At 35.5% G+C, this 27124-nt stretch overlaps 1 protein-coding gene across 5 annotated transcripts in view; it reads right to left on the reverse strand.

The window, feature by feature from the left end:
- Positions 1 to 27124, reverse strand: part of kif16ba (kinesin family member 16Ba) — a 99095-nt gene that overhangs the window by 47994 nt on the left and 23977 nt on the right. For all 5 annotated transcript variants that reach the window (XM_088610267.1, XM_088610269.1, XM_088610266.1 and 2 more), the window contains exons 13-17: positions 13625 to 13744; positions 13241 to 13292; positions 12906 to 13043; positions 6940 to 7022; positions 3543 to 3631 (exon numbers count right to left, since the gene is read on the reverse strand). In XM_088610267.1, the coding sequence (XP_088466393.1) occupies positions 3543 to 3631; positions 6940 to 7022; positions 12906 to 13043; positions 13241 to 13292; positions 13625 to 13744 (482 nt within the window). The remainder of the gene's footprint in view (positions 1 to 3542; positions 3632 to 6939; positions 7023 to 12905; positions 13044 to 13240; positions 13293 to 13624; positions 13745 to 27124) is intronic.

A 27124-nucleotide genomic window follows, 5' to 3' on the forward strand; every position in this document is an offset into this window, starting at 1 on the left:
AAATGATGCCTTGCTGTAGACAAGCCCAGCAAGTGAGCTGATGATCACTTTTGAAGATTCAGCAGGTAAGAAACACATTAATCACCATGTTAAGGAATGGGAGCTCTCTTACAGCTTGTATGTAAAAGATGGAATAGTTACACATATAATATAAATAGCTGGCTGGAATCCTATATAAATGCAAGCTATATACCCATCTTTCTAACAGAAAGAAGTCAACTTGAACATGAGGTGAAGAGTAAAGCTCCTGTTCCACCAAAACAACTGATAAAAAAAATGAAAGCTGAGCAGTTTTGCTGAGAGCTTTGCCACAGGCTATTTCTCATCCTCTGTTCATGTCATAAGCCTGAATTTTGCAATTTAGGTCTCAAGACCAGAGAAAAACAAAACAAAACAAAAAAACAGGACTTTTATGGTTGCCCTAACGCAGAAGTCACATGGATGTATGTCGCTGTCAAATAACGTAAGTGACAGTTCATGTCTACCAGTTCGCAAAGCATTGTGAAGCAGGGCTGAACATAGACTCCATATCTGATAAAACGGAAAAGGGGATTATCAAGCTGCAATACACAATACTCTGAACACACAGCTAACCTCAGCAAGATCCATCAAGTTGTGACTAAAAGAAAGTCTGTAGCATTGGATTTTGGCCTCAGTCAATCACCTAACTCATGGAAAAAGAAAAGTGGCAAAGAAAACTTGCGAAATGCAGTGAAGCACAAGCTGCAAGTTATTTGAGGCCCACCAGATAAATTGCTTTATATCAGCAGACTACCTCTGTGCCTGCTATTTCATTCAATATTACAACCAGCTTTAGGGACATAAATCCTCTGCAGTTTCTATTGCATTTATTACTTTTGTCTTTTTGGGAACTTGTAATTGCTTCAGGTTTGCAGAAATTGACATTTAGGAGAGAAATGTGTGTTTGTTGGGACATTTTCTGAAATGCTACTTGAAAGCTATCCTCCTTATGACAACCACTTGAAGAGCTGCTACAGGTGTCCGGCTAAATAAGTTATTTCTGAAAGGCTGCAAGGATAAAACAAAATAAAGAAGATGTACCTACTGTATATAGAATTATAAACAAAACCTGTAAAGATTTGTTTAATGTTTCTAAGAAATGTAAAAGGAAAATTTGATCAACAAGGTAACCTTAAATAAATATATTTAGTCATGCCTTTGAATAGAATGCAATGTTCTTCCAAGTCAAATAAATAACTCAGATTGGACTTGGAACTGTAAAAAAAGTTTGGTTATAGAGGATGCCAGTTTTCCTTATTTGTTAGATAAAGACTCAGGGGGATTAGGAAGCTCCATGTGTCCAATTACCACATCCTCAAAATATTTAAATTCACTTTGTTTCTTTTTGTTTTTCTCTATAATATTAATGAATGTCTTTTCCCTGACCTGATTTAGTTGCATATAAAATGAGAAAACTCAAAATAATTCAATTGAAAACCACCACATTATGCATGTACAGCACAGAAAGACTTGTGCAGTTTGTAGCGGATTCTGTAGAAGGAATCACGGCGACTGTCCTGTTGCTTATGCGCAGTGTTTTGCTATGTAACCTGTCTCTTCTCTCTGAAAGCACGTCATTCTTTTCTAGCTAGTGTGGAGGGGCTTGAAATTCAATTTGAGTTTTTACTGACTTGTGCAAATCTTTCGGCTTGAAGAAGCACTTTGTAACTCCAAAATCTAAACAAATTTTGACACGAGGAGAAGGAAAAAAAAAGGTTCATCTTGTTTTGAAACTTTAGTCAATTGGCACCTCATACTGATTAGGTCTTCTGAGATATGCAACACATTTTCAGCAACTATGTGGGTGTAAAATAAGAAGTCCCAGGAGAGAAGTTTTTAAATACAATAGGTAATTCTGAAACCCAAGGGAGTGGAATCAAGGTTTGGCAAAAAGACAAAACTAAGATTCAAGACAAGAATTTATCAGTTCCCAGAGGAATTTGTCCATCCTGAACTAGATAGTTCTTTGAAAATCTGTTCCACAACATGCTTTATTAAACAACTTAATTTCCTACTCGTGTTGACACATTGATAAAAAAAATATGTATAAAAACCTTTAATGTATAAAACCAAAAGCAATCAAAAATCCTTTAAACCATTAAAAGAAAAATCTAAACTCCCTTTCTCTTGGTACTGTACATTACAAAGAAAACCATGAGAACTGCAAATAGAATAAAGATGGCATGAAAGATTACAGCAGTTTTGAAAAAAAAACATACAAAATCTTAAGCTGCTATCTTTTTTTTCCCCCATTTTTGGCAGCAGAACATGCAAGCTTTGTTTGAATCTCGAGACTTCAGTTGCATGAATATGCATGCCAACTGTGCTTAGTTTTGCAAACTGTAGCTTGTCAGGAATAACTTTTCCGTTGAGGAATGAGGACAATATGTTTTCACAGTCACAGGCAAACTGCTGAATACACTACTCCGTTACCTTTTACAAATCACCTTGTGATTTTTATAACACACTCAGCACTTCCTATTAGTGTATGTTATGTGTGACTGCGGATTTAAAAAAAAAACCAAGTGTGAATTCACAGTTATCCACACGCCCAAGTAACTAAGTAGAGAAACGTATCCACAGTCATTCCAGTGTTTTACCACTGAGCAGCAATCATTATAAAAGAAATATCAACTGACCAACAACTCTATGAAAAAGCTCACTTTGACTGTTCTGTTGTTCCCTTTGTACACAAAACAGCAGGGGAATGGACAAGCTTGTTTTTGGATAGATCCACACTGTGAAATGAATTTCAAATTCCAGTCTATTATTTCCCAGTAGTGTGAACAGAAGGAATGTGAAATATTTTAAAGCACAAAAAGTCTGGCGACTGTTCTCTCCACACAGACACTAAAAGTAACACCGTTTGGCAGTATTCTGTTTTGGCATCACAGAGGGCACAAATATTTTTTTTTCAGATTCTTTGTAAATAATGATGGTTATATGTTTTTGTATTTTTAAACCATATTTAGTTGCTGCTTTGAGTCCTGCTATGAAAAACTGATATTTCCACAATATACTTTAAATATGCAGTACTTCAATATTATACCTGAAATATCAAGGTAAGAGAGAAGGTAAGAGAGATTGGTACAGTATATACAGTACAGTAGGTATCTTCAAAGATGACCTAGTATGTGTAAAATCAGAAAGAAATCTCAAGATTTAAATGGATTTTTAATTGAAATAAGATCTGAGATATGTTCGAAAATTCAATTGGTGCCGTTTCTGGTCTGGCCTTTATATATACAGAACACTACTTGAAGATACCTCATTTAGTATAACAATCTGTGATTTAAAATCTCAAGTCCTTTTCAATTTGTTTCAATAAATAATTACAATCACAATTGATTTAGTTTTTAAAAAATCTAAATTATCATGAGTTATTTTATATCGTACTGTAAAAAGCCATAACTGTGATAGAAAAAAAAAACATCCATCAAGGTTACCAAAGCCCTTAATGAGAAAAAAGACTGAAAAGGGACAGGTTTTCCATCACATAATTTCATATTAATATTACTTACCCTGGATTGTACAGCATGACAGCTGACAGATTTTCACAGGACTTTGAAAGGTCTGTCATAGACAAACTGAAGGAGGAAAGTAGTCCACTCTGAGCACAAATTAAACAAAGAACACAGTAAAAAAGCAGACACACATTTAGGTTTTTATACACAAGAGAGGATTCCTTAGTCTACACATTAATATTAATGAAAAAAATATTAATAATATAGTGTGTAAAAAACTTAGTACTGTATGTACTATATAGGACAATAAATATTTATGTTTTAAAGATAAAGACTCGAAGAGCATTAGCAACTTCACAAAGGGAATTATAATTCACATTTTACTACACTGTAAATCAAATACAAATTTCATGAGAGAGAAAAATATACATGCATTTTAAAGTGCCAGATAAGATGCTTATAAAGTCTTATGCTCAGAATGTGGAGAGTAATGTTTTGCAGTAAAAGTACTTATTGCATTTAATAAAACATACGGAACTTTTTCCTCAAGTATATCTGGCAAAAACATCCAATAAGCTTCAGAAAGAGAATTTCTTTTTTTTAAATAATTAAGTCACTGAAAACTAAAAACTTAGTTTGACTGCAGTATAAAATGTTTGCTTGTGTATGTTAAAATTATGTTATGGGCTACAACAACAGAACTACATTCACTTTATCAGTGTTGAAGATTTGACTGATGGTTCAATATCCTTGAAATCATGAACCTTTTATCATACATTTCTAAATAAAGAAACCACACTCTGCAGAAGCTAGCATCTTGAGTGAAATATTTACAATGAAAAATAATATATGTATGTGCAAGCGATTTAACAAATTGCTTTTGTCTGAATAAAGACAACTGCCCTAACTTATCAGCACTAAGTGGCTGCTATTTTGCGCTGGATAATTCCTCATTTTCAAAAGCCACCATTGCACAATTTCCCTACCTGAGACAAGGAGCATTTAATCTTTAAAAACTCTTAAAATACAACTGGAGGAAAAGCTATCCCCTGTGTTGTGTATGTATTTACTTGTGCAAAATGGCTGTTTTAAAATCTTTGCTCTTTTTAAACTGTATTGTAATTCTTTGGTAGAGTCTAAGTCATGTTAAACCCATTTGTTGCTGGGCTTCCCCAGATAATGGCAATCAATTGACAGAGCTGCTACTGGGGACAGGGTATCACCTGGTACTCAGTGAAACTACAGTAAGACATCCAAGGTGCCTTCAGGCCCGTTGTGATAACAGCAAGAGATCTGTTGCTGCTCCAATCAACAACAACTCTCCTGTAAGGCTCTGTGGAGCTTGAAGTGTGTCAACATACAAGCAACATCAATGGGAGGGCTCACTGGAAGAGCCTGTCTTTCCTTCCTTTACAGTTTGTCCCTGTGCAATGTGGGAGTTGCTATTTTGAGATGAGATGTTAAAAAATGTGTGATTCCAAATTGGGCGCATATAAAAAGGAAATGAAAATACATTTGACCATTTAACCTGGTCTCAAGCCTCACTATCAGGTATGACATGCTGTTTGGACAATGTTTTTGAAAAACATTGGTATAGGTGTTACACCTAAAACACCAATTACAAAGTTTTAAAATGTAGTCTTTCTGAAGTGCTAAATTAATATATAGCACTTCTTTTAAAAATAAAATCCAACCAAAAACTCTACAAATCAAACAGCTGAGCTAAAGCTGCAAATGCACAGCATATGCATCACTATACCACTGGCATTGGTGAAAATATGGTTTGTTAAAAGAGGGAATAAACACACTACTTTCCAAAATTATCATTAGCCAAGACAATTAAGATCCTGGACAGCCTCTGAATTCAGTGCACCTTTCATCCAAAAAAACCCCAAAATTAACAGCAAATATTTAAATGCCAGCAAAGCAAACAGCATCTGGTGGAATATTTATGAAATACACAATAACAGGCAAGTAAAGCTCTAAGGCACTGCAATCCTTCAGTGTTTTGATGGGGAAAATGTGTAGCAAAGTAATTATATTTCTTTGTCTTTTGAATAGAACAAAAACCTTTGCTTTAAGACAACATTCGGTGTAATGAATACTGATGAAAATTGAAAGTCTTCCCCTTCGAGAAAATCCACCGCAGGTTATTCTTTTCTTTGAACCCGACTTATTAAATTTACTTAATGCTAGAAGTGCCAAAGCCAACAATTAGACGTTTCCGATTGTTAAACTGTAATATATTCCACATGCACAAAGCAGTCACTGTTGTCCACTCATGCCATGTCTTCAATCCATGTTAAATGCCCTGATACCTGAATTATATACAGTATATATATATATTTATCTGGGACCATGAGATTCTCTTCACTTGGACTATTTACAATACAGTTCATGCTTTGGATCATAAGTAGCCTGTAGTTTCAGTATTGATGCCTGTTATTTCCAACCCCATTGGATCTTCCAGGAGTTTGACTACAATACAACTGCAAGTCCATGATTGACATCTTAAAGAATTGTTTGTCATCTAATGTGAAAGATTTTTAACTTAACCTGATATTATTTCTGTCAATTCTTATAAGAGGTGATGCCGGCTTATGACTATTAAATGACAGACTGAAATACACCTCAGAGACGAAGAATATCTGCACAGTTGTGACTGCAATTCTCTTGAACTGGCAAAGGTGCCGCACAAAGACAAACAACCACGTGGGAACAGTAAACAAACTAAGAAGAGAGTTTCCACCTTTTGTGCAAAACTTTGCAACTAGTGCTATACAGCAGTACAATTTTGAAATATTGGGAAAGTGACAGGCTGACAAGTGTAAAAGAAAACAATGCCAGGCGGTTATACACAATAAAAACTCCTGTTAAATGTGCCCTGTGAGAAATGCACAGAGAAAGTTAAAAAGCATCTGACCAGCATGGACTGTGGCACTTAGATTACTTTGATGTTCGTTTACACAAAAGCACAATTTTCTGTTTGATTATAGAAAATATACCTACTACTTTGTATTAAAAGTTTTGTGTATACATACAGCTGTTTACTTTAAATCATTTGTTACAATATTTAAAACATTTTAAGTGTTACTGTTAGAACAATTTATTTTAATAAGGTGTTACAGCTGTAATGATATATGATGTTCCAAACAAACTTCTTGAGTTGTGCCTGATAATTTTTCTTTCATATTGATGCTGTAAAATACATCAGTCAGAATCATGGCAGTACTAAGGTTCTGGGTACATGTCAAACCACATCGGTTCAAGCTTTAACCAATGGAAAGTAAACTACTAGTCATTTGAAAACATCTTTAATGACTTACACAGGTTACACAGAACAAATTAAGATTTCTGTTTTCAGAAGGGAAAAATAAACCTTGGCTGACCAAACCATAGAAATTATTTTTGTGTATATGTTATTTTAACCAAAGAACAAGGGTAAAAAAATTACCTTTCTCTTCTCCCTGAGTTTAGCTGCTTCTTTGGGATGATTAAATCTAAACATGTTAGTTCTTCCAAGCAGTATGACAGCACCTAGCAGGATACAAAAGCACAATTGTTGAAAAAAACTCTCTCTGTAAATTGCATTTTTGGTACAATGTCCTTTAGAACCTAAATTAATAGTTCAGTCTGGGCTTTTGATTAGATCTTTTCAGTTTTCTGTTCACAAGAAGAAGGATCTTACATTAGTATTCCTTCCAAACTGTAAAAAAACCACTATAACGAATAAGTGATGATATCACTAAAAATCACAGGAAGGAATTTGGATTTTAAACCTCTATTTAATGTTATATAATATAAAAATATATAAATATTGAAGTTTCACTAAACAAATACATTGGGAGAAAGACAGAGCTTAAGAGCACTGCAAAACCCATGCAGACATATAATAACAGGGTGTCATTTTAACTGGCTTCTTCTGCAGGTCTTACATTAAAATTCTTGTGGTGACAAAATAAACTAGTATTACAGTCTAAGGCAGGTAAAGAAATTCAAATGGAATAAAACCAATAGTAATAAATTGATGTCATTATACAAACATTAGCTCTGTTACCCACAAATTTCTGCAAAAACCCTCTGCTAACAATTACCATATGTAATGAAATAAAAGTTTACTGTGTCTATATTAAATGTAAAACATTTTATTTTTATTTTGCTAAAGCCTGATAGGCTTTAGCAAATAAGTTAAGGTTACATACAGTGCCTTGCGAAAGTATTCGGCCCCCTTGAACTTTTCAACCTTTTGCCACATTTCAGGCTTCAAACATAAAGATATTAATTTGTTATTTTATGTGAAGAATCACCAACAAGTGGGACACAATTGTGAAGTGGAACGAAATCTATTGGATTTTTGAAACTTTTTTAACTAATAAAAAAATGAAAAGTGGGGCGTGCAAAATTATTCGGCCCCCTTGCGTTAATACTTTGTAGAGCCACCTTTTGCTACGATTACAGACGGGGTATGTCTCTATCAGTTTTGCACATCGAGAGACTGAAATTCTTGCCCATTCTTCCTTGCAAAACAGCTCGAGCTCAGTGAGGTTGGATGGAGAGCGTTTGTGAACAGCAGTTTTCAGCTCTTTCCACAGATTCTCGATTGGATTCAGGTCTGGACTTTGACTTGGCCATTCAAACACCTGGATACGTTTATTTGTGAACCATTCCTTTGTAGATTTTGCTGTATGTTTGGGATCATTGTCTTGTTGGAAGATAAATCTCCGTCCCAGTTTCAGGTCTTTTGCAGACTCCAACAGGTTTTCATCCAGAATGGTCCTGTATTTGGCTGCATCCATCTTCCCCTCAATTTTAACCATCTTCCCTGTCCCTGCTGAAGAAAAGCAGGCCCAAACCATGATGCTGCCACCACCATGTTTGACAGTGGGGATGGTGTGTTGAGGGTGATGAGCTGTGTTGCTTTTACGCCAAACATATCATTCTGCATTGTGCATTGTGGCCAAAAAGTTCGATTTTGGTTTCATCTGACCAGAGCACCTTCTTCCACATGTTTGGGGTGTCTCCCAGGTGGCTTGTGGCAAACTTTAGACGAGACTTTTTATGGATATCTTTGAGAAATGGCTTTCTTCTTGCCACTCTTCCATAAAGGCCAGATTTGTGCAGTGTAAGACTGATTGTTGTCCTATGGACAGACTCTCCCACCTCAGCTGTAGTTCTCTGCAGTTCATCCAGAGTGATCATGGGCCTCTTGGCTGCATCTCTGATCAGTCTTCTCCTTGTCTGAGCTGAAAGTTTAGAGGGACGGCCAGGTCTTGGTAGATTTGCAGTGGTCTGATACTCCTTCCATTTCAAGATGATCGCTTGCACAGTGCTCCTTGGGATGTTTGAAGCTTGGGAAATCTTTTTGTATCCAAATCCGGCTTTAAACTTCTCCACAACAGTATTACGGACCTGCCTGGTGTGTTCCTTGGTCTTCATGATGCTCTCTGCGCTTTCAACAGAACCTTGAGACTATCACAGAGCAGGTGCATTTATACAGAGACTTGATTACACACAGGTGGATTCTATTTATCACCATCAGTCATTTAGGACAACATTGGATCATTCAGAGATCCTCGCTGAACTTCTGGAGTGAGTTTGCTGCACTGAAAGTAAAGGGGCCGAATAATTTTGCACGCCCCACTTTTCATTTTTTTATTAGTTAAAAAAGTTTCAAAAATCCAATAGATTTCGTTCCACTTCACAATTGTGTCCCACTTGTTGGTGATTCTTCACATAAAATAAAAAAATTATATCTTTATGTTTGAAGCCTGAAATGTGGCAAAAGGTTGAAAAGTTCAAGGGGGCCGAATACTTTCGCAAGGCACTGTACTATTTAAGGCTTGTAGGAATAATTGTTCAGGCTTAAATCTATGGCCTTCAGCTTCTGACTGTTGAGTTGATGCTTAATACACTCACAGTATGTTTGAGCACACTTTGATCCAACTTGAATGAGATCAAATCAACTATGTTCTGGAGTATATCTGGCTACTCTACTTAGGACCAATTCTAGAGCACCAAATTCTTTTTTTGTAATTAACAGCCTACACAATTTTTTACCACTTCATTATAAAGCTTTAACATCACTTGATGTAAATATTATATTTTTACTGTAGCTATACAACCTCAATTTTTATTCCTTTCCTACACTAACGGAGGATAATCATGCATCACTATAAATGTTTAAATCTTTTTCATAGGGAGGTTTGTCAAGTTTGTCAAAATTGTGAAATGATTTAATCATTTATGGAAATTAGAACAGTGCCCTTAACACAGATATTTGTGGTATTCCACTAATTACTGGTACATTACTCCAGTAAATCTCAAAATCAACCTGATATAAATACAGTTAATTTTGAAGTTTTATATACAGTATGATATAAATGAATTGAATGGCCTCTCAGAAGCTCCTATCTCCTAAGAAACTGGTCATGTTAAGAATCTTACAAGAATATAGGTGAACTAATATACTGTACCAGCATCTGAAAACAAAAAACATATGACTTTGTCTGCAATTCCCAAGTGATGCATTCTTTCAATAAAAGGTATCTGTTTCACATACTACGGGGCTAAATATGACTACATATGGTTGTGAACACATCTGGCATGTGCACAAGGAGAAATCAAAAGCTACAAAAAGAAAGACCATGGCAAAACAATAAAATGTGACTAAAGAACTCAAATAAGAGTTGGAAAGTCTTTGCAATTAAAACATCATACTGGCTGTGTTGTCAGTCATTTCCAAGTGTCACATTTATCTTAAGTCCTTCATTACACTTCCTGCACACTAAAATTAACTGTGCAAATTCAGCTCTTTAACATCCCAGAGGTAAACATACTGTATATCTTATACATAAAAGACATGTCATACAAATGAAAGTTCAGAAATAACTCTTACGCTTTTACTTTTGTGGCGGATTTTTGATCCTTGCCTTGCTAATTTTAATTTGAAAATGTTGGCTCGTTATACTGAAATTAAATAGGCTGAAACATTTTCAGCATAATGTTTGGGGGCTAGAAGTGTAGGAGGACATTATGAAAGAAATACTGAATGTTTTGGGTGAATGAGCTGAAGCTGTAATATTAAACTGCAGGAAAACATATGGTAAACGGCAGGCATTTCATTCTAGAAAAAAAACTGACGCTGTGAACTAGATGAAAACATTGATGACACAAATTAAAGAGTAAGAAAACATACAACTGAACACTCAAATGTCCAGTAAGTTCTATTAAACACATTTATTTACTGTAAGTGTAATAAATGTATATAAAGGAACAAGTAATAGGTTTATTCCATGCTGAAAAAAGAAGAAAGAAAACACAACGTTACGGCCGTGGAGCCTTCTTCAGGTGTGAGGCTCACGAAATGTTGTGTTTTCTTTCTTCTTTTTTTCAGCATGGAATAAACCTATTACTTGTTCCTTTGCAGCCTACGCATGCTGACGCAGCTACCCACCTGTATATATATTATGATTTGCAAGTGCAGGACTGAAGTGTGCATTGTTTAAATTAAAGGTGAGAATTCTGTGCTGTGCATCCTATGTCCCTACTGCTTAATGGTCTAGGACTACAATAACCTTTACATGAGGCTCACATTCAGTTCCTTTCAGCCTTTCCCAAAGCTAAAGTGTGTAAGTAGATGGTGCACCATTGAAGAAAACAGTCGGATACACCTGGATCTGAAATATCTTTACGAATAGGACTAACCACATCACAACAGAGTGCTACAGAGTGCTACAGTACTCAATGAACAGTGAACAGTTCAGATTTGACCTGGCTGAGAATGTAAACTTTGGAGTTTTCTTTTTGGTAATTTACTTTCAGATAATTTTAAAAACCAAATTTGACAATTAGACAAAACCTTTTTGGGTAAATTCAGAAGGTTTGCGGCTGACACGAAGCACTGCTGCGTCAAAGGGGCAGTTCTTGTGCCGTGTCAAAATATACAGTATTGTGATAGGTCACCCATGAAACATTTCTACAGTATTTGAACACTTTAGTGTGCTACAGTACAGTATATAACAGTGTTAATATCTCTTGTTTCACAGGGAAAGAAAAGTGATAGTTCACTGTAAACCATTTGTTTGCTCAGAATACTCTATGGAGGGACAATAATACATTTGAATATCCACAAGAATGTAAACACACGCACACAACATATGTTGTATTTTTTAGCAATAAACAGCATTTTTGTTAGCTCAGTACAAAGCCACCTGCTATTAATGACTTCTGACGACTGACAAAGCACATGAAAAGACAGCTTGTGATGGATTTTTGCTGCTGCAGAACTGAAAATTACTATCATTTGTACAAAGAAAATGGCTTTAGATGCAGCAATTTCTAAAGGGGATATTGGATAAATTGAAATTGTTATAAAGAAAGCTACTGTGGCATGCTTCCTTGATACATAGCACATTCTTTTTTTTATCTCATTGGAACTTGTGAGAATAGATTCCATTGCTACCAGACACAATGCTCTCTTGGGGCTAAAAGTTTCAGTGCCACTTTTCCTTGTGAAAGGTTAATCCTCTTCCCACTTAAACCTTGCAGTGCTATCAACTCCATCTGCCAATTAAATTGCAAAGCCTGGGGCTTTGTCAGTGCCTTCTGCCCGTACAAATGTTTGGTAATAGAATTCACATTGGTTCTGTAGAGTGTGATACTTTAACAGGCACTCCTGCCTTGAGGTACATGCATATGCTACATTAGGGAGCTAGTAAATTAAAACAGATATTTTTAAAGAAAAGAAAAATATTCCTCCCCGTATGATTAATCTCAAACTCCAATTAACACTACAAAGGATCCTGACAAGGCAAATATGTTTTTTATACACAAGAGATTTATTTCCTCAGGTTGAGAAACTGTTAATCCTTGCCAATATGTTCCTGGGAGTGTTTGGTCAGAGAAGACTAATTGCATTTTGAAAAGTGAACCATCCTACAATATTAAATTCCAAAACTGTTACAATTTATATGGATACAGCAGCCAAAAACATTTGAACATTTAACAAGAGCCACCTTCATGAAGCACTATAATAAGTAGCTACTGACAAGGGGAATTTATGTGCTTTGGAATCAGTTCAAATAAGGGTAACAGGGTTAATTCCTGCACACACAAAAGGGCAGAATCTCTTCAAATCCTAAAAGATACTGATAGAGTCAACCAGAACTATGTCAGGGTTGCCATACTTTTAATAATGTGTTACCAAATTAATTCATATTTTAATGTTATTCACTACATCTCAGCAGTTCACTTTATAAGGTGCTTTCTCTAATAACTATTACTATGGTATCAGCAATGACACGTTTCTACTCAGCAACAGGGATGATGAATGAAAGTTAAAAAACAATAGCTGTCTAACTTCTTGGATTAGTTTGAATATCTAAAAAAAAACAAAAATATGTGTCTTCCTCTTCCACCTACCCTGGTTGAGCTGGATAGGTTCCATTATTTGTACTCCATTCACTGAACACTGAGCTCCATTCAGAGGTATTAGAGTTACAGTGCCATTAAGGTTTTCAAAAACACAATGTTCACTTTCCAAATCAAGACCATGAAGAACTAGAAGGAACAAAAAATTTGGTTAAGTATCAAAGAAAGGCTGGAAAATTAACATTTATTTTTATTTTACATCTGAAAAAATGCTAAGGTATATGCTGAAAATGTATTATAACACTCTAAACAAAAGCTAACAAAGTGTTATATGAAGAAAACACAGTTAAGCTTTATATAATTTAGTCAGTTTAATCTTAACCCACCAATGTCCTGCTCTGTTGCAGCATCATCACGACCAACATATGTTCTTCCTTCCTAAAATAACAGAAAGTTTAGGGAGAATTTTAAATAGTTTTTATATTTGTAAAGGACATTTCAATATTATCCCCCAAACACACTGAAACATCACCTATCAAGCAGTTCATTTCATCACTATAATGTCTGTATTAAACAGGAACAAGAATGAACGCCTCCAACACACCTCCAGTACCTGTCAGAGCCAACTGTGTGTCTCCGTACTGCGAATCTCGGACACAGCTAACAAATGCTGAGAATGCACTGTTTTAGAAGATCTCTGCACTTCAGTTAATCCCTCTTCATAAAAAATCAAAAGGTAAGGCACACTAATGACTGTAAAACATACTTACTTTCAGATGGTAGAGTATAATACCGGTGCTCAGCAGGTCATCATCAATGCCAATAAGGTGAGGTAATTCAGAATCTAAAACCACACCAATTCCCTCCTTTCTCAGTGCAAGAGTTTCTTCCTAAAAAGATGAACATACTCAATTTCTACACATGCTCATTACTTTAAGGTCCAAATCCTGAGACTAAAACATATAATTCTAAATCAGACAACATTTACAAGGATGTGAAGCAATGATGCCATTCATTGTTGCTTTAGCAGTCATGTTATGCTAATATGCTTCCTTGCCATGAGAACTATTGTAAATGATGAAGTAAGCTAAGAGGTGTAGTAATACTATGGTAAAACACTATCACATAGTGCATCTAGTTTTGACAATTAGCCTTAATAATGCATGAAGCTATTTGTTGCTGTTCCTGAAGTTCGGTTTGACCATAGTCCTCAAATGTTGCTTTGAGGGAATGTTATTTTGAACCTGAAACTGTAAATCTGTATCCATTCAGATACAGAAATCACAGCAAAGCAGGCTTCCAATGAAGCAATCCTCTTTTTTGTAGCCCATTTTCATGTATGAGTAACAGAGTAATCCAGCACAACTTTATGCTGTATAACTGCAGCATTCATTCATTAAAGTATTTGAAACCATAAACAGTTATCGTTAAGAGGGCATAATGGTGGTCAACCATTCCACATAGTGACAATGGATTAGTCTACTTTGTCATGAAGACTGCTGTATACTGCAAACGTATTCTATTGACTGCTCTCGTGGTTAAACAGCTTCAATTTTAAAAAAGGCAGTATGCAAACACAAAATGTGTGAAAGGAGTAGTCCTCTCCTATCTTCAAAGAAAATAAAAAATGCACTGGATGGACAGAACTGACAGCAACTTCTGGATGACAGTATCACTTTAAATCATGCATCATAAAGAGCTGCTACTATAATACAATTTTATATAAGCCTGTTAAGGTCTGGTTTCAGTCACACTCCACAAGCAGTGAGACTGGCGAACACATTTAGCCATCCCCCTCGGACCACACCTACACCATCACCATCTACCTCATTGTAATTTATTAATTGTACGTCTCCAGTCATTGTTTACACGTCTGTATTGTTTACAGTCAAACTGTCTGCATGTTTACTTGCACATTGTCTATTGTTTGTTTGTACATTGTCTTGATGCACTGTTTGCACTTTGTTTTGTTTTTTACACTTGTTTTATAATCGAGAGACTTTCTGTAAGTAAGAATTCCATTGTACCAGTACCGGTTACATATGGCAATAAAGTTCAAGTTCAAGTTCAAGTTCAAGTTTGCAGGACTTTATCTAGTCCCCATTCTGACAGGCCTAAGAAGAATTAATAAGATCGATCTTTTTGAATTTATGTTAAACAGAACATTCTATTTCCTCCAAGACACTGACAAAATAAACCCAATGGATGAAGTGCAGAGTATGTGGTATTTGAGTATGGTGCAGAGTATGTGGTATGCAGAATATAGTGTATTTACAACTGTAAACAGCTATGAAACAACACTTTTAAAAACAAAGTGCCATAGAAGTATTAAGCAAGGCGTTCAGCGCCATCGTTGATACCCGGCTTATTTTAAGAATCAGCAAGACAAGGTCCTGCAGTTAATTAGCTGCTATGAACCAAGCAAGCTGCATGGGCCAAACAGCCTCCACACATTTATAACCTTTCTTATGTTCTTATGACAGTTGATTTTTTAATTGCCGCACAAGTCGAGAGCCGTATGCTGATCTAAACATGCCAAGATTCTTTAAATTTAAAGCATAATAAGAAAAACAGGTTTTTGCCTAGTGTCCCAGTAGAATTCATGTTGATAAAACTATCTAGAGTCCTGCAGTAATCAAATGGAAACACTGCATTGCCTATGATATATATATATATGTTTTAAATTGCTCAGGAGATTATAAACAGATATTGGTTTTATTATTTTGAATATTTCAAAACTGTTTTACCTTTTGTATTCATGATTTTGCATTTTATTTCATACATTCTAGATGCACAGAATTATAGCAATCTTAAAGCTAAAGTCTTGCAGGATTTCCTTTTCAATCACTGTTATACTTCACTTAATTGCTATTGCAAAATGATGAAGTGTCTTTGTAAGATACAATCAGCTATCAGATTAGTCAACCACTTGCAAATATTCCCCACAGATAAGCTTGATAAACATGGATAATGTGGAACATGAGATTCCGCTTTAAACAGCTGTCTACAAAGCTTTGAATCTGAAAGAAAATTGTTGTTTCTGTAATATATCCCCTCAAGGCGATGGAAGAACTTGAGAGAAAGTAACAAAAAATACAGGCCTGTACTGTTGTCTTGTAGATAGCATGTCAACCACTTTCTATACATCAAGATTTACTACAGATGAAACATCTGAAAACGTGATGCACTCGTTCATTTCTAAAGCAGTTTGCTTGTTTTCACATTTTGGTGAGGAGGAAAAACACTGGAATTATATAAATAAACTAGATGCTTTTGTACAATGGAGATTTTTTTTCCTTCTCATGCAAATTATAATAAAACATGACAGCATTTCAGAGAGCCATTACCATACCAGACATTTCTTGCTTTAAGAAATGGGATTTATATACACAAATAACATGTCAAAATGTGAATAATACAAAGGATATGTAGTCTATAATCCATACACATGATTAATGTTGCCCTACAGCAATGACATTCAGATTATAGTCAATTACACCCAGATATTACAAGTCCCACATCATAAAATGAAAAGTCACACTTAAATCACTGTCCAAGGGAAAAGTCATACTGCATGAAAAAAGAACTGCTAAATATGTATTTGATGGCATTTTCAGATCCCAACAGTTTTATTAACAAATACAATTTTGCTTAAACCACACAGAACACAAAGTCCTTTTTAAATTTCACAAATATTTGATCAGGCTTTGTTTTTAATCAAACTTTGTTTTCTACTGAGATATTTCAAGAGTAATTCACAGATGAAGAAGAAAAATGAAAACCTCAGTTCTAAGCTTCTTGGGATTTAGGCGATGGAGGAACTTCTTTGGTTATTCCATTGTTCACACTACTATAGCTGGAAAATAAGAACTTAGCTACACACACTCCCAAACTTTCCCCAATATGTTTGTGAATATTGGCTAAACATAGTTGCTTAGAAATATAATGACCCTTTTAAACGCTTGCTGTAGAATATTTAACAAAAATTAACAGGATTCACTTTTAAAATCACAAGTGAGAAGACAAAACCCTGTTACCTGAAAGTGACAAACATCTCTGAAAAATCCAGAACTCAACCCTACAGGACGTGAGAAAATCTAGCTCTGCAATTTTCTGTCAAAACTCTTTCATACAGGGAAAATAAATTAAATTCCAACAGCTTAACTGTGGTCTCTGAAATTTGGGACCTTTCTTTTCTCTTGATTATCTGGTGGATGTGATCCGTTTCCTAAAATCCACAACTTGTAACTCCAAGAAGAAATGTTTTTTACCTCATCCTATTTATGTGATTTCAGTTACCATTTTATTCCTGCTATGGTAATGGGGTTGCTTAAAGTTCAGTATAAGAATCTAAAAATGTATTAATCAAGGCTGTCATTTAAAGTCATGTCTGCCTGTGATTATGGTATTTTGTTTAAATACAGTTTAGCCTTCTTTTTATCCTTTTTACACATTTAAGACAGAAATGAATAAAGTAGCTCGGTGTTCCATATTAAGAATGTAATAACTTCCTGACTTGAAATACAGCTAATTAAAAACATCATTCACAAGTTGGTAAACATAAAAGTGGATGAGTGGGCCTGAACACTTGGATCACATGATGACCCTTTGCCAAGGAAGTCCACTACCTTTCTGCCAGCATGGTTTTCATAAATATTTAAACAAAACTTCAGGAGATCCTACAAAACTATAACATTTAAGGCAAATAAAACAAGCAGCTATGTACTGTAGTGTATAAGCAACATGCATGATCAAACAAAATCCATGAAATACAAAGGAGCTGATAATGAAGGATTCTGAGAAGGGCATGCCCTAATCATTAGGTCTAAGTTAAAAATGCCGTTAGATCACCTTTTCCCAGGGATCATCAAAGTAGCACACCTCCACCAACCCTTCACTACTGTGCTAGGGCAGAAACCCTTTTCTTTATGGGGGAGGAGGTAAGGTTGAATCCGATTTAACTTCCCCCAAGGCTGTTTCATCCCTCAAAACAAGCAGGATAAAGCCAAGATATCAATAAAAACTCTCTGCAAGTGAGTTCTTGGCCTTTTTATTTTCTGCACTAATAGAAAAATACATTTGGCGATATGCTTCATAGAGGTGTGGGCTGCTGGAGATTTAAAGTCACTGTAGAAATGTTTATAAATGAAGGAATTAAAACATAAATGTGACAAAAAATAAAGCACTTTTGTGCAATTTAATAACTATCATTCACAAGTCAGCAGTCCTCCCTTAGCTTGTTTAAAATATATTACAGTAATAACACAGCCTATGGGCTCATAAACAACACCAACCCCTCTTCAAATAATGTGTCAGTTTTCCAAGTGGAAATTTCAATACTATTGACTCAATAATGACACCAATTCACAGAACTAGTGGCTGCAAAGTGATTAAACAATGTTAGCATACTGCAATACGATTGCCAAATGAGATGAATACCAATCAGAAAAGGCAAAGGGAATGATCACTGTATAAACCAAATCAAATAACAGATTCCAGAGTTTTAAAAGGTATATGTCCCAGTGTGAATAAAGGTGTTTTTCTTCCCCCTGTTGCCAGGGACAATGAAATTATTTCCAAAACACGTGTAACAGGTTTGTCATAACCATTTTTCTGTGTTAAGCTACAGACGCACATTACATTTATATGGATTATTGTGCGCATTTCATTTAAAGTTAGAGCCGTGAAGTGAAAATACATCACAGCAAGAAGTCAATACCATGCATAAACGAGTTTTTTTTTTTATCTCTTTACCAGCTTGGTTTTTGGTCTGAAGGATGCTTCCATTTTTACCCATCGACAGTAGAAAGTCTCCATCCTTACTGCACTAACAGGGAAAGACATCTACTTCAGCCCAACATTTAATTAAAGGAATTCTTCAAAGACTTCATTAGAGGTGAAGTGTAGTCTCACAGATTAATGTGATGTGTCATTTTTATGAAACATCAAGTATAAATGAGATTTTAACACACTGAGGGTATATAGCACACACTTTGCTCTTAGGCAATTGCATCTTCAGCTTCTGAGAAGTTGAAATCCCCTTTTTTATTTTACAAGTCATGAACACTGAAAGAAGTAGGTGGTGAAAATAATTAACTTTGCTCTTAACTTGGAACAAGGCTCCTATTGCCTTTATAGTCCCATTAAACCATCATCTGCAGTAATGTAATTTTAAAATTAATATCTAGGAGCTTTAACTAAAAGTTCATGTCGAAGTATGTCAATGTGCATTAAACCGTTTTACTGAAAATTATGTTGATAATACACCCCAAATGATACTAAAGCCATTACATGCCAAAGCTTTTTATAATCAAAAGTATGAAAGTAATTCTGCCTTTTTAAATCATTGTATTAAATGATCTTCAGTGCATCTGAGAACACACCAACAGTAACTGATTTAATCAAACACATCTAGTTTTGCAAGTCTACAGGAACAAAAAGGTTTAAGGTCATTCTTGATATTAAGTAATGGGAAAAGCTCATAACTGGTGAACTGACCATCTTTTTACTGCAAAATAACAGCCTTGATCAAATATTTTAAACTGATTTTAACGTAAAACACAAACCGTTATTGAACTGCAACAGTAATAATAATTTAAAATAAACCTTTGATCAATGTACACATCAAAGATAATCCATTTTATTTTGGAGTTTCTACTGTACCTTTAAGCATTACTGGAAAGAAGAAACATGGGGAAACAGCAGCAGTGATGATTAATTCATTGGGTTTTCAAACCATTAACCTCTGCTGGTGTGGGTCACAAATGAAATGAGTTTTCCCATCTCAACATTGTCTACTCTACATCACAAAGTCAGGAGGCATAACTAGTCGCCTTTGTAGCCAGTCATGAAAATTAAATTTAATATCTGAAAAGGCAGAAAATAAAAAAAAATCCCCCTCTGGCAGTCTCCTGAGGGATGGGTGAGAGTATTACTCCTTAGACACAGTCAGTAGGGCAGTACTGTAACTGCTGTACAATATACAGAGTACATGAGCGTGTGCTCTTACCACAGGTATATTTAAGAGAAACATAGCAATGATGCACAACTTCTTCGTGTGTACACCGTACATATGAAAGCACCAGGGTTACCACCTTGCAGGCTGATCTTACTAGATGTCAAAAGTTAACCCTGGGCCTGGTCAGTAGTGGGATTAGAGTAGTGGGATGGGAGATGGTATTAGTAGATCAGTATGTGGCACACTGTCTTCTGAAAAAGAATTTCCAAATAGGTGCCCCTGTATGGTTGCAGGGGGGCACTGTGCTGTACAAGGATACATGAAACTAAGGTTACTTGGCCACTAACGTGCTTGGCGTGCTCTTCATAAAAGCAGGAGTACTAATCCCACAGTCATGACTACATCCCTCTTTAAGCCTGCACAAAATGACTCATCTAAATTTCCCCTAAATTCAAACAGTGAAGTGATTTTTCCCTTCTCTACCTGATCTGCTGCATAGTGTGCCTAATTGTCACTCAAGTGGGTTCTATACTTCAGTGGTGGATGAAGTGGGTCCCCTCCCATGCACAGAGCTCTTTGGGATCCTTTGGGATGAAAAGGACTATACAAATGCAAAGAATTGTTATTATTGAATTGGAAGAAAATTTCCCCTGCTAGTACCTAAACATGTAGTCTTGAAATATAATGGAAACGATTAGTTTTATCCCATGTAGCCCATTACAGTACATGCCAGTAAAGGTCAATACGTGTTTCTTGTAAACTAAGCAAACCTTAGAGAAAAACATTTATGTTACAGCTGTAAAGAGTAACTACATCACTGCGTGTTTAATGGAAATGAGTGGGGACCTAAGACCCCCGCTTGTTCACAGGTCAAGTGATTTGACAATCTGGATGAAGAGTCACAGGAACACTATAAAAGAAAACTAAAAATATAATCTATCGGCCTTTTTGGGAAGGAGAAACCCCACAGTAGTTGACCAAGCAAAAAGAGACAGTCTGAGGTCTCCTTTAGCTCTCGGAAGCTGACAGCAGGACGACACAAAACAGAGAAACATCAGCAGGAGGAGAAAAACCATCTTCAGCAACTAGGAGATGAAAAAAGATAAAGCGAGAGAGTAATGGGCCACCAGACCAAGAGAAGCGACTGGTAAAGCCTTTCAGTGATTTATTCTTTTTGAGCAGACAAGAAGGCACTATTGTTTATGGTTAACTAGCAAGCAGACCAACCGCCCACATTAGGAAAACAAGAAGCCAGTCAGAGCCCCAAGTAGAGATCTGCGTTTTTCTTTTTATTTCATTTGATTATGAAAAACATACCAGTACATGTGAAATTATCAAATTAAGATACAATTTGTTTCTTTTAACTATATATCAGATGAACATGTTGTACTGCCTGTTCAAACGGTGCCCATTATTCCACTTGCCCTGGGAGGTCGCAAAATCTTATGTTCCAATACTTCAAGGTATGCAAATCTCAAATCACAAGTTTCATAATACAAATGCCGTCATTATGGGAACTAATCTGATCTCCATCACTTAAAGATGTCACAGCAGCTCCAAACAGCATTAATTAAAATGTAGATTAAAGACTTTGGTGAATAAAACATTAAAGACAACACAGCACATTAAATAAAGTCCAAGAGCCCCAACGGTAAGACCAATTACAGCATAAATGATACACACACTGTGTAACTGTTTATTTTTTAATGACAATATCTCCAATACCTGTACTTTACACACATTAGGCTACTGTACACCTGGATTTGTGGAGTACAACAGTGTTGCTAACTCCTGGTGCAGCAATAAAGAAAGAAATGTAATTACTCATCTAAGTTCCCCCATCTTCTGTGTGCAGCTGATTTCATTTTAATAGGAAACATTAAGAATTGTTTTTTTAAATAATTGTGTGCTTTTACTTATGGTAGTGTTTAAAAATTAATATACTGCAGATACATAGCATTGCATATGGAATTTTAAAATGGTTTCATATTTTAACAAAATTTAACTACCTATCAAAACCAAAACATATCAGATGCTAGGTCTGAAACAACATAAACTTTTTAACTTAATCAGCACAAATTCAAATAAATGGAAAATAAGTTTTAAGCATCTTATTTTTACCCAGCAGTAAGCTATAGAAGTGGTTGTGGTGTTTATCCATTGTTATGAAAATGTAAAGAGCAAATGAAGGATAATATTAAACATTTGTTTAATTGAAACTGGCATGAAAAAAGATTAGATAGGGAATAATGTGCTTGTAAACCACACTCTCCATATGAAAATGAGGGCCTATTACTCTACAGATCCAAACTCAATAATCATCTTCTGAAATGACAAGTACGTAAAGTGCATCTCTTCATTCTTTGGCACTCATCTGGGTTTTATTTCTAAGCCATGAAACTGCAGACGAATTCTGTCAAGAGGAATTTGATAAAAGCCCATCAAATATTAATGCAGAGCGTGCTATAGACTGTCATCTTCGTAAATCAGCAAGCGCTTGTAATATGCAATATCCACATACAATGATAGTATCATTTTCTTCATTTTTAAATGTAAAAAAAAATATCCAATGCTTTTACTATTTACAGTAGAGAAACAGGGGTGTGTAACCTCATGCTGGGTAAATGTAAATACAATTAGTAAAAAACTGCATGTTTGTAAAATGTAAATTACACTAATGAGAAAATATACTTTAAAAATGATCAAAGCATATTCCATAGCCCTTATTTCATACATCCGCAACTTTTGGTCGTTTTTTTTTTTGAGTCCCTAAAATGTTCTTTCCTTGGGGCTAATTGTGGCAGGTTAATTAAAGCTAAATTGCAATACTGATGTTTTTGCCCAGATTGCTCAGTTAAAAAACTCACAATTACATTAAAATACTTTAGTGTTCAACACTGATAACAGGGTCTTTAAAGTAGAAATATAAAAAACACTTCCAAAAGGCAGTTAAAGAGTAACTGGTAACGCCAAAAAAATATACTGACCCAAGGGGGCCAACTATATGGATTCTCTCAATACTTCAGCAATTGAAGTATTATTTTAATAACATGTGACATCTTAAAATTGGCATAATCAGCACATTGACCTAGAAATCATTGAATGTCAGTGGTTAACTATTAAGCATTTTACATCCAGGAAAATAGGATTCTACAATTACAGAAATGTATAACAATTCTTCTGCTTTGAAGTTTGCCAAGATCAATGCAACGTGACAGTAGAGCTGCTCATCGTTTTTTACTTTCACATAAGATCTGCAGTCACAGTCTGCCATCTTAAAAACACAAGGGAAGAAAAAATCAGATGGAGTTCTAAGACCCAGAGCAATACAGGCAGCAGTACTGACAGAACTGTCTCTGGGAGGGAGCTACTGCCAAAAGAGGAGTTTGCATGTCAACTGTTCCTCTGAAAAAAGAAGGATGAAAACAGTCATGTGTTTTCTTCAAATGAAAAAGGCACTTTGTAACATGAATCTGTCCAAACAAAAACAGAATAATGAGAAATTCCCTTTAATAACCTGTTTAAAAATGGTTTTTGATTCCTTCAAGTGATGATGGCAGGCGGAAGAAAAACTCAACTTAGTGTACGTAGCTGGGAGACTTGCCTTTACAATCACCTCGAGCCTAAACAATGAAGTATCAGGCCCACACCAAAACAAATGAGAATCAAAAAGTTCACCTTGAAGTAATCCAATTTGTGCCACTGCTTAAGGGCACTGTTCGATTCTGTATTTTCAAAAACAGTCATCAACTTAAGATGATAAATCTCAATTCCCCATATTCAATGTTGAAAAGATCCTGAAATACCAGAACAGTGCCTTATTTTTGCTCTGGTATTTTTTGTAGTATAAATGTGACAACTGCTGTGCAATATTTATCAATTTTCACAAGAAGGATTATTGTGTTATTATTAGTTAAAGGTTGGACTTCACTGACAGCCAGGCCCAATAGCATCAGATATAACACACTAACCCTGGCAATAAAGAAATAATATGTACTCCAAGTCATTGCTGATCTGCTGGAGTGACTCACCATGGTACGTAATACATGCTGTAGTTTGTAATCAGGTAAAATCAGTCCTCAGGACTGAAGATACTGCAGTTGCACCATCATTGTTTTTTTTTCCCTTCAGTCCATCTCCTTAAGGCAATGTCATCAATCTGCCTAAACCATTAGATTCTAAAAAAAGCAGTTTTTCATTGAACAGCTCATTGCCGAAAAAAAAGGGCACCACTGGTGCAGCTAACACAGGCAAAGATAAATCTCTGGAATGTCAATTAAATCAGCAGATGCAGCACAAAGGATTTCAGAAGTCTGGGAATGAACACCAGCATAGAATAAACAGGATCAAGACAGTCACCATACTATATACAGCACAGATAACAAAATGTGCAAGACCGTACAGGGTCATGTTTTAATCCATCCAGCCTTTATCAGAAAGCTACCCACTCCTAGTAAGAATCATAGCAACCTGCAGCCCATCACAGAAGCACAGAGCAGGACTGCACCCTGGATGGGACACAAGTGCACCGTAGGGCACACAGACGCAAGCTAGACACCAGATAACCTACCCTGCAGGTTAGAGAAAACACTAACACACCCTAGTTTGGAATAACTTCCAGCTTCTTTCTGGTATGGAGATTTCTTTTCTTCTTGTTAAAGCGACCTATGTGCCTTACCACCATGCCACTAATTTGTTAAGATTTTCCTTGCACTAAAACAAAATCAGAACATTTCTTCGATGTTTCAAAGTGCTTGTTTTTTGCTCTGCTGTGTTCACAAACTTTCTTCAGAACTGCAAACTGTTTACAAGCATTTTTTTTTAGACTGGCACTATCGCTGGTTCAGACTAGAGAATGCTCTCGGGAAACATTCTCATACTGAAACCACTAACAGAGTATTAACAGCAACACCAGCTGAGACAGCATCATGATCTGTGGTCCCCAAGCACCAGATAATTCATTCTTTTTCCTTTTTTTTCCCACATTTTCAGAAGGTAAAACTTTTAATTTTTTTTTTCAGTTTAGTAGATGTCCCTACCCTTAAACATTTAGATTCATTTGTGTGAAATTAGTATACACTAAATGTAATGAACAGGCCAAATGGCCTCCTTTTATCAATATACATTCTTACAATCAATAATACACCAAATCATTATTGGTATTTCATAACAAAAGCAGTTTTAATTAAAACTCCTATTTTATCAGTAAACACAACAGTACCAAAGAAAACCATCCAAACAATAATTACTTTTAAATTTCTGAGTTCATAAGAAATCAGCTTCTGGTAGAAATGAGAACTGCCAATCATAATGGGATTTGGATATGCCAAGTCACCTTGTCAGTAAGTGATATCTAAGATGTGCAATGATGCAATCCTAGTCTGAAACTACAGATCAAAGATCTTTCTGGCAAAATAAATACCCAAGCAAGAATCAAAAGCACTAACAGAAAAAGTTATTGCAGAAAATGGTGCTTTACACTGTTTCAGTTGTAGGACCAGCTACAGTATAAATGTAGAAGCAGAACAATTTTAAATACAGTAGAGAAGTAAGAACACTGTCAGCAAATTGCTCTAACCCCCCATGGAGTACAATAATAAACTCATAATGATAATCATATATCCATCTAAAAATAAAATCGTTATGACCAGCACATGGAGGAAATGAGGTATTCAAATCCTAGGATATGATTCACTCAGTGAAAACCTTACTGTTAAAGCAAGTAGCATTGAATATAAACATATATGTTTCCTATGAAACAAAAAGCAAATGTTTATGAGATTACTACAGTTTTGATACTGAACTTAATGTTAAGAATCCCCATTTTTCCGTCTTAAAAGTAAAAAAAAGCTTTTTGCACATTGCCAATTTATCTTTGAACAATAATTTATTTAATGACTTTGCCCATTATTGCTAAAAATATACGTGTGTGGAAAAATGTTGCAAAAACCACCTGCAGAACAGAAGTACGATTATCTTATCATACTCCACAGGGTATTTGGATTAAAAGTGAAAATAAAAGCATATAGTTAAGTGTCAACTCAATTATATCATGATATATAGTGATATACCCAAGTTCTTTCTCGCATGTACTGTTTTCATTAAAAGTCAGTGTTGAAATAAGAAGCTTTGCACAATATAAGCACAAGCACTTGAGACTTAAAGAGCCACATAAACATGAAACTGTTTACTCCCTAGAGATTCACACCAACTTTCTTGAAAATGAAAACAAATGGCGTGATCCCCTGGAAGACAAACTACTCGAGTTAGGAAGCATGTCTCCCATAAATCTTGGATATCCTGGAGGATGTACACTTTAAAATTTACAAATATTGTAAAACTAATAAAGGGCCGCTGTCCCCTTTTCCCCGAGAGACAGAGTGGCTCAAGAGAGACCTGGTATGAAGAGAATTCCGAACTAGACATGCAGCACTTTCACAAAGTGACCTTAACTCCTATTTATCATGTTCCGTTCTGTAAACGCTGTAACCAATCTCACAATCCACAGCTGAATAATTTTGCATCTGAAATACATTGGATATGGAATTAAAATTCTGTTTACATTCCTCTGAAGAATTGTCTCTTCTTACAAAAGTAGCAATTTACTTTAGCTTTCAGCAAACAACACTCATCAGTGGAATTAACCCTCTTGATGCAATCTGCACAGAAATGTCATTCTTTTTTTTAAAAAAAAAAAAGCACACCACACAAAAGCCACAGGGATTCTTAAAAATAACAAATAATTTAAAAAAGGATTTTGAGGAACAGTGCTGTGAAGTGAGGAGGAGCTCATTTTACTCAACCACAGACAGATGAGCATTCCAATAGTTCTTGAATCATAAAAACATGGTCACAAAATGTAAAACTATGTATGACATCCATTCTTCTGATCTGTTTTATGTCTGAATTTATGCAGTCTTTACTGAAAGGAAATGACGAAGATTGTGGCCAACTATGATTTGAATCAAATTAATTGAGTTTCACCTGAGGTGCTGAATTTAGTTCAAAACAAAATCTTGCAATTTTCTGGATTTCTGGAAACAAATCCAGAAATAGCATAATGTGCATTTGTGTCCAGTGAACATGACGGGAATGTTTTGTTGGAACATCAACAAGAATCATAGGCCAAATGCCACACAGGGAGTAATGGCAAACAAACTTATTTCTGATCATGATAAATGCTGCACATGATGGAATAAAAAAAGGCTTATATCAGGTAACAGAAATGAAAGCTTCAAATTGTTTCAGAAATAACAACTATGTAGCATTCTTTGTTCTGCAATATTAAATTTATTATACATATTTACACTAA

This window comes from Lepisosteus platostomus, chromosome 17 (genome assembly GCF_059453375.1).
Source record: "Lepisosteus platostomus isolate fLepPlt1 chromosome 17, fLepPlt1.hap1, whole genome shotgun sequence".
NCBI classification, from domain to species: Eukaryota; Metazoa; Chordata; class Actinopteri; order Semionotiformes; family Lepisosteidae; genus Lepisosteus; species Lepisosteus platostomus.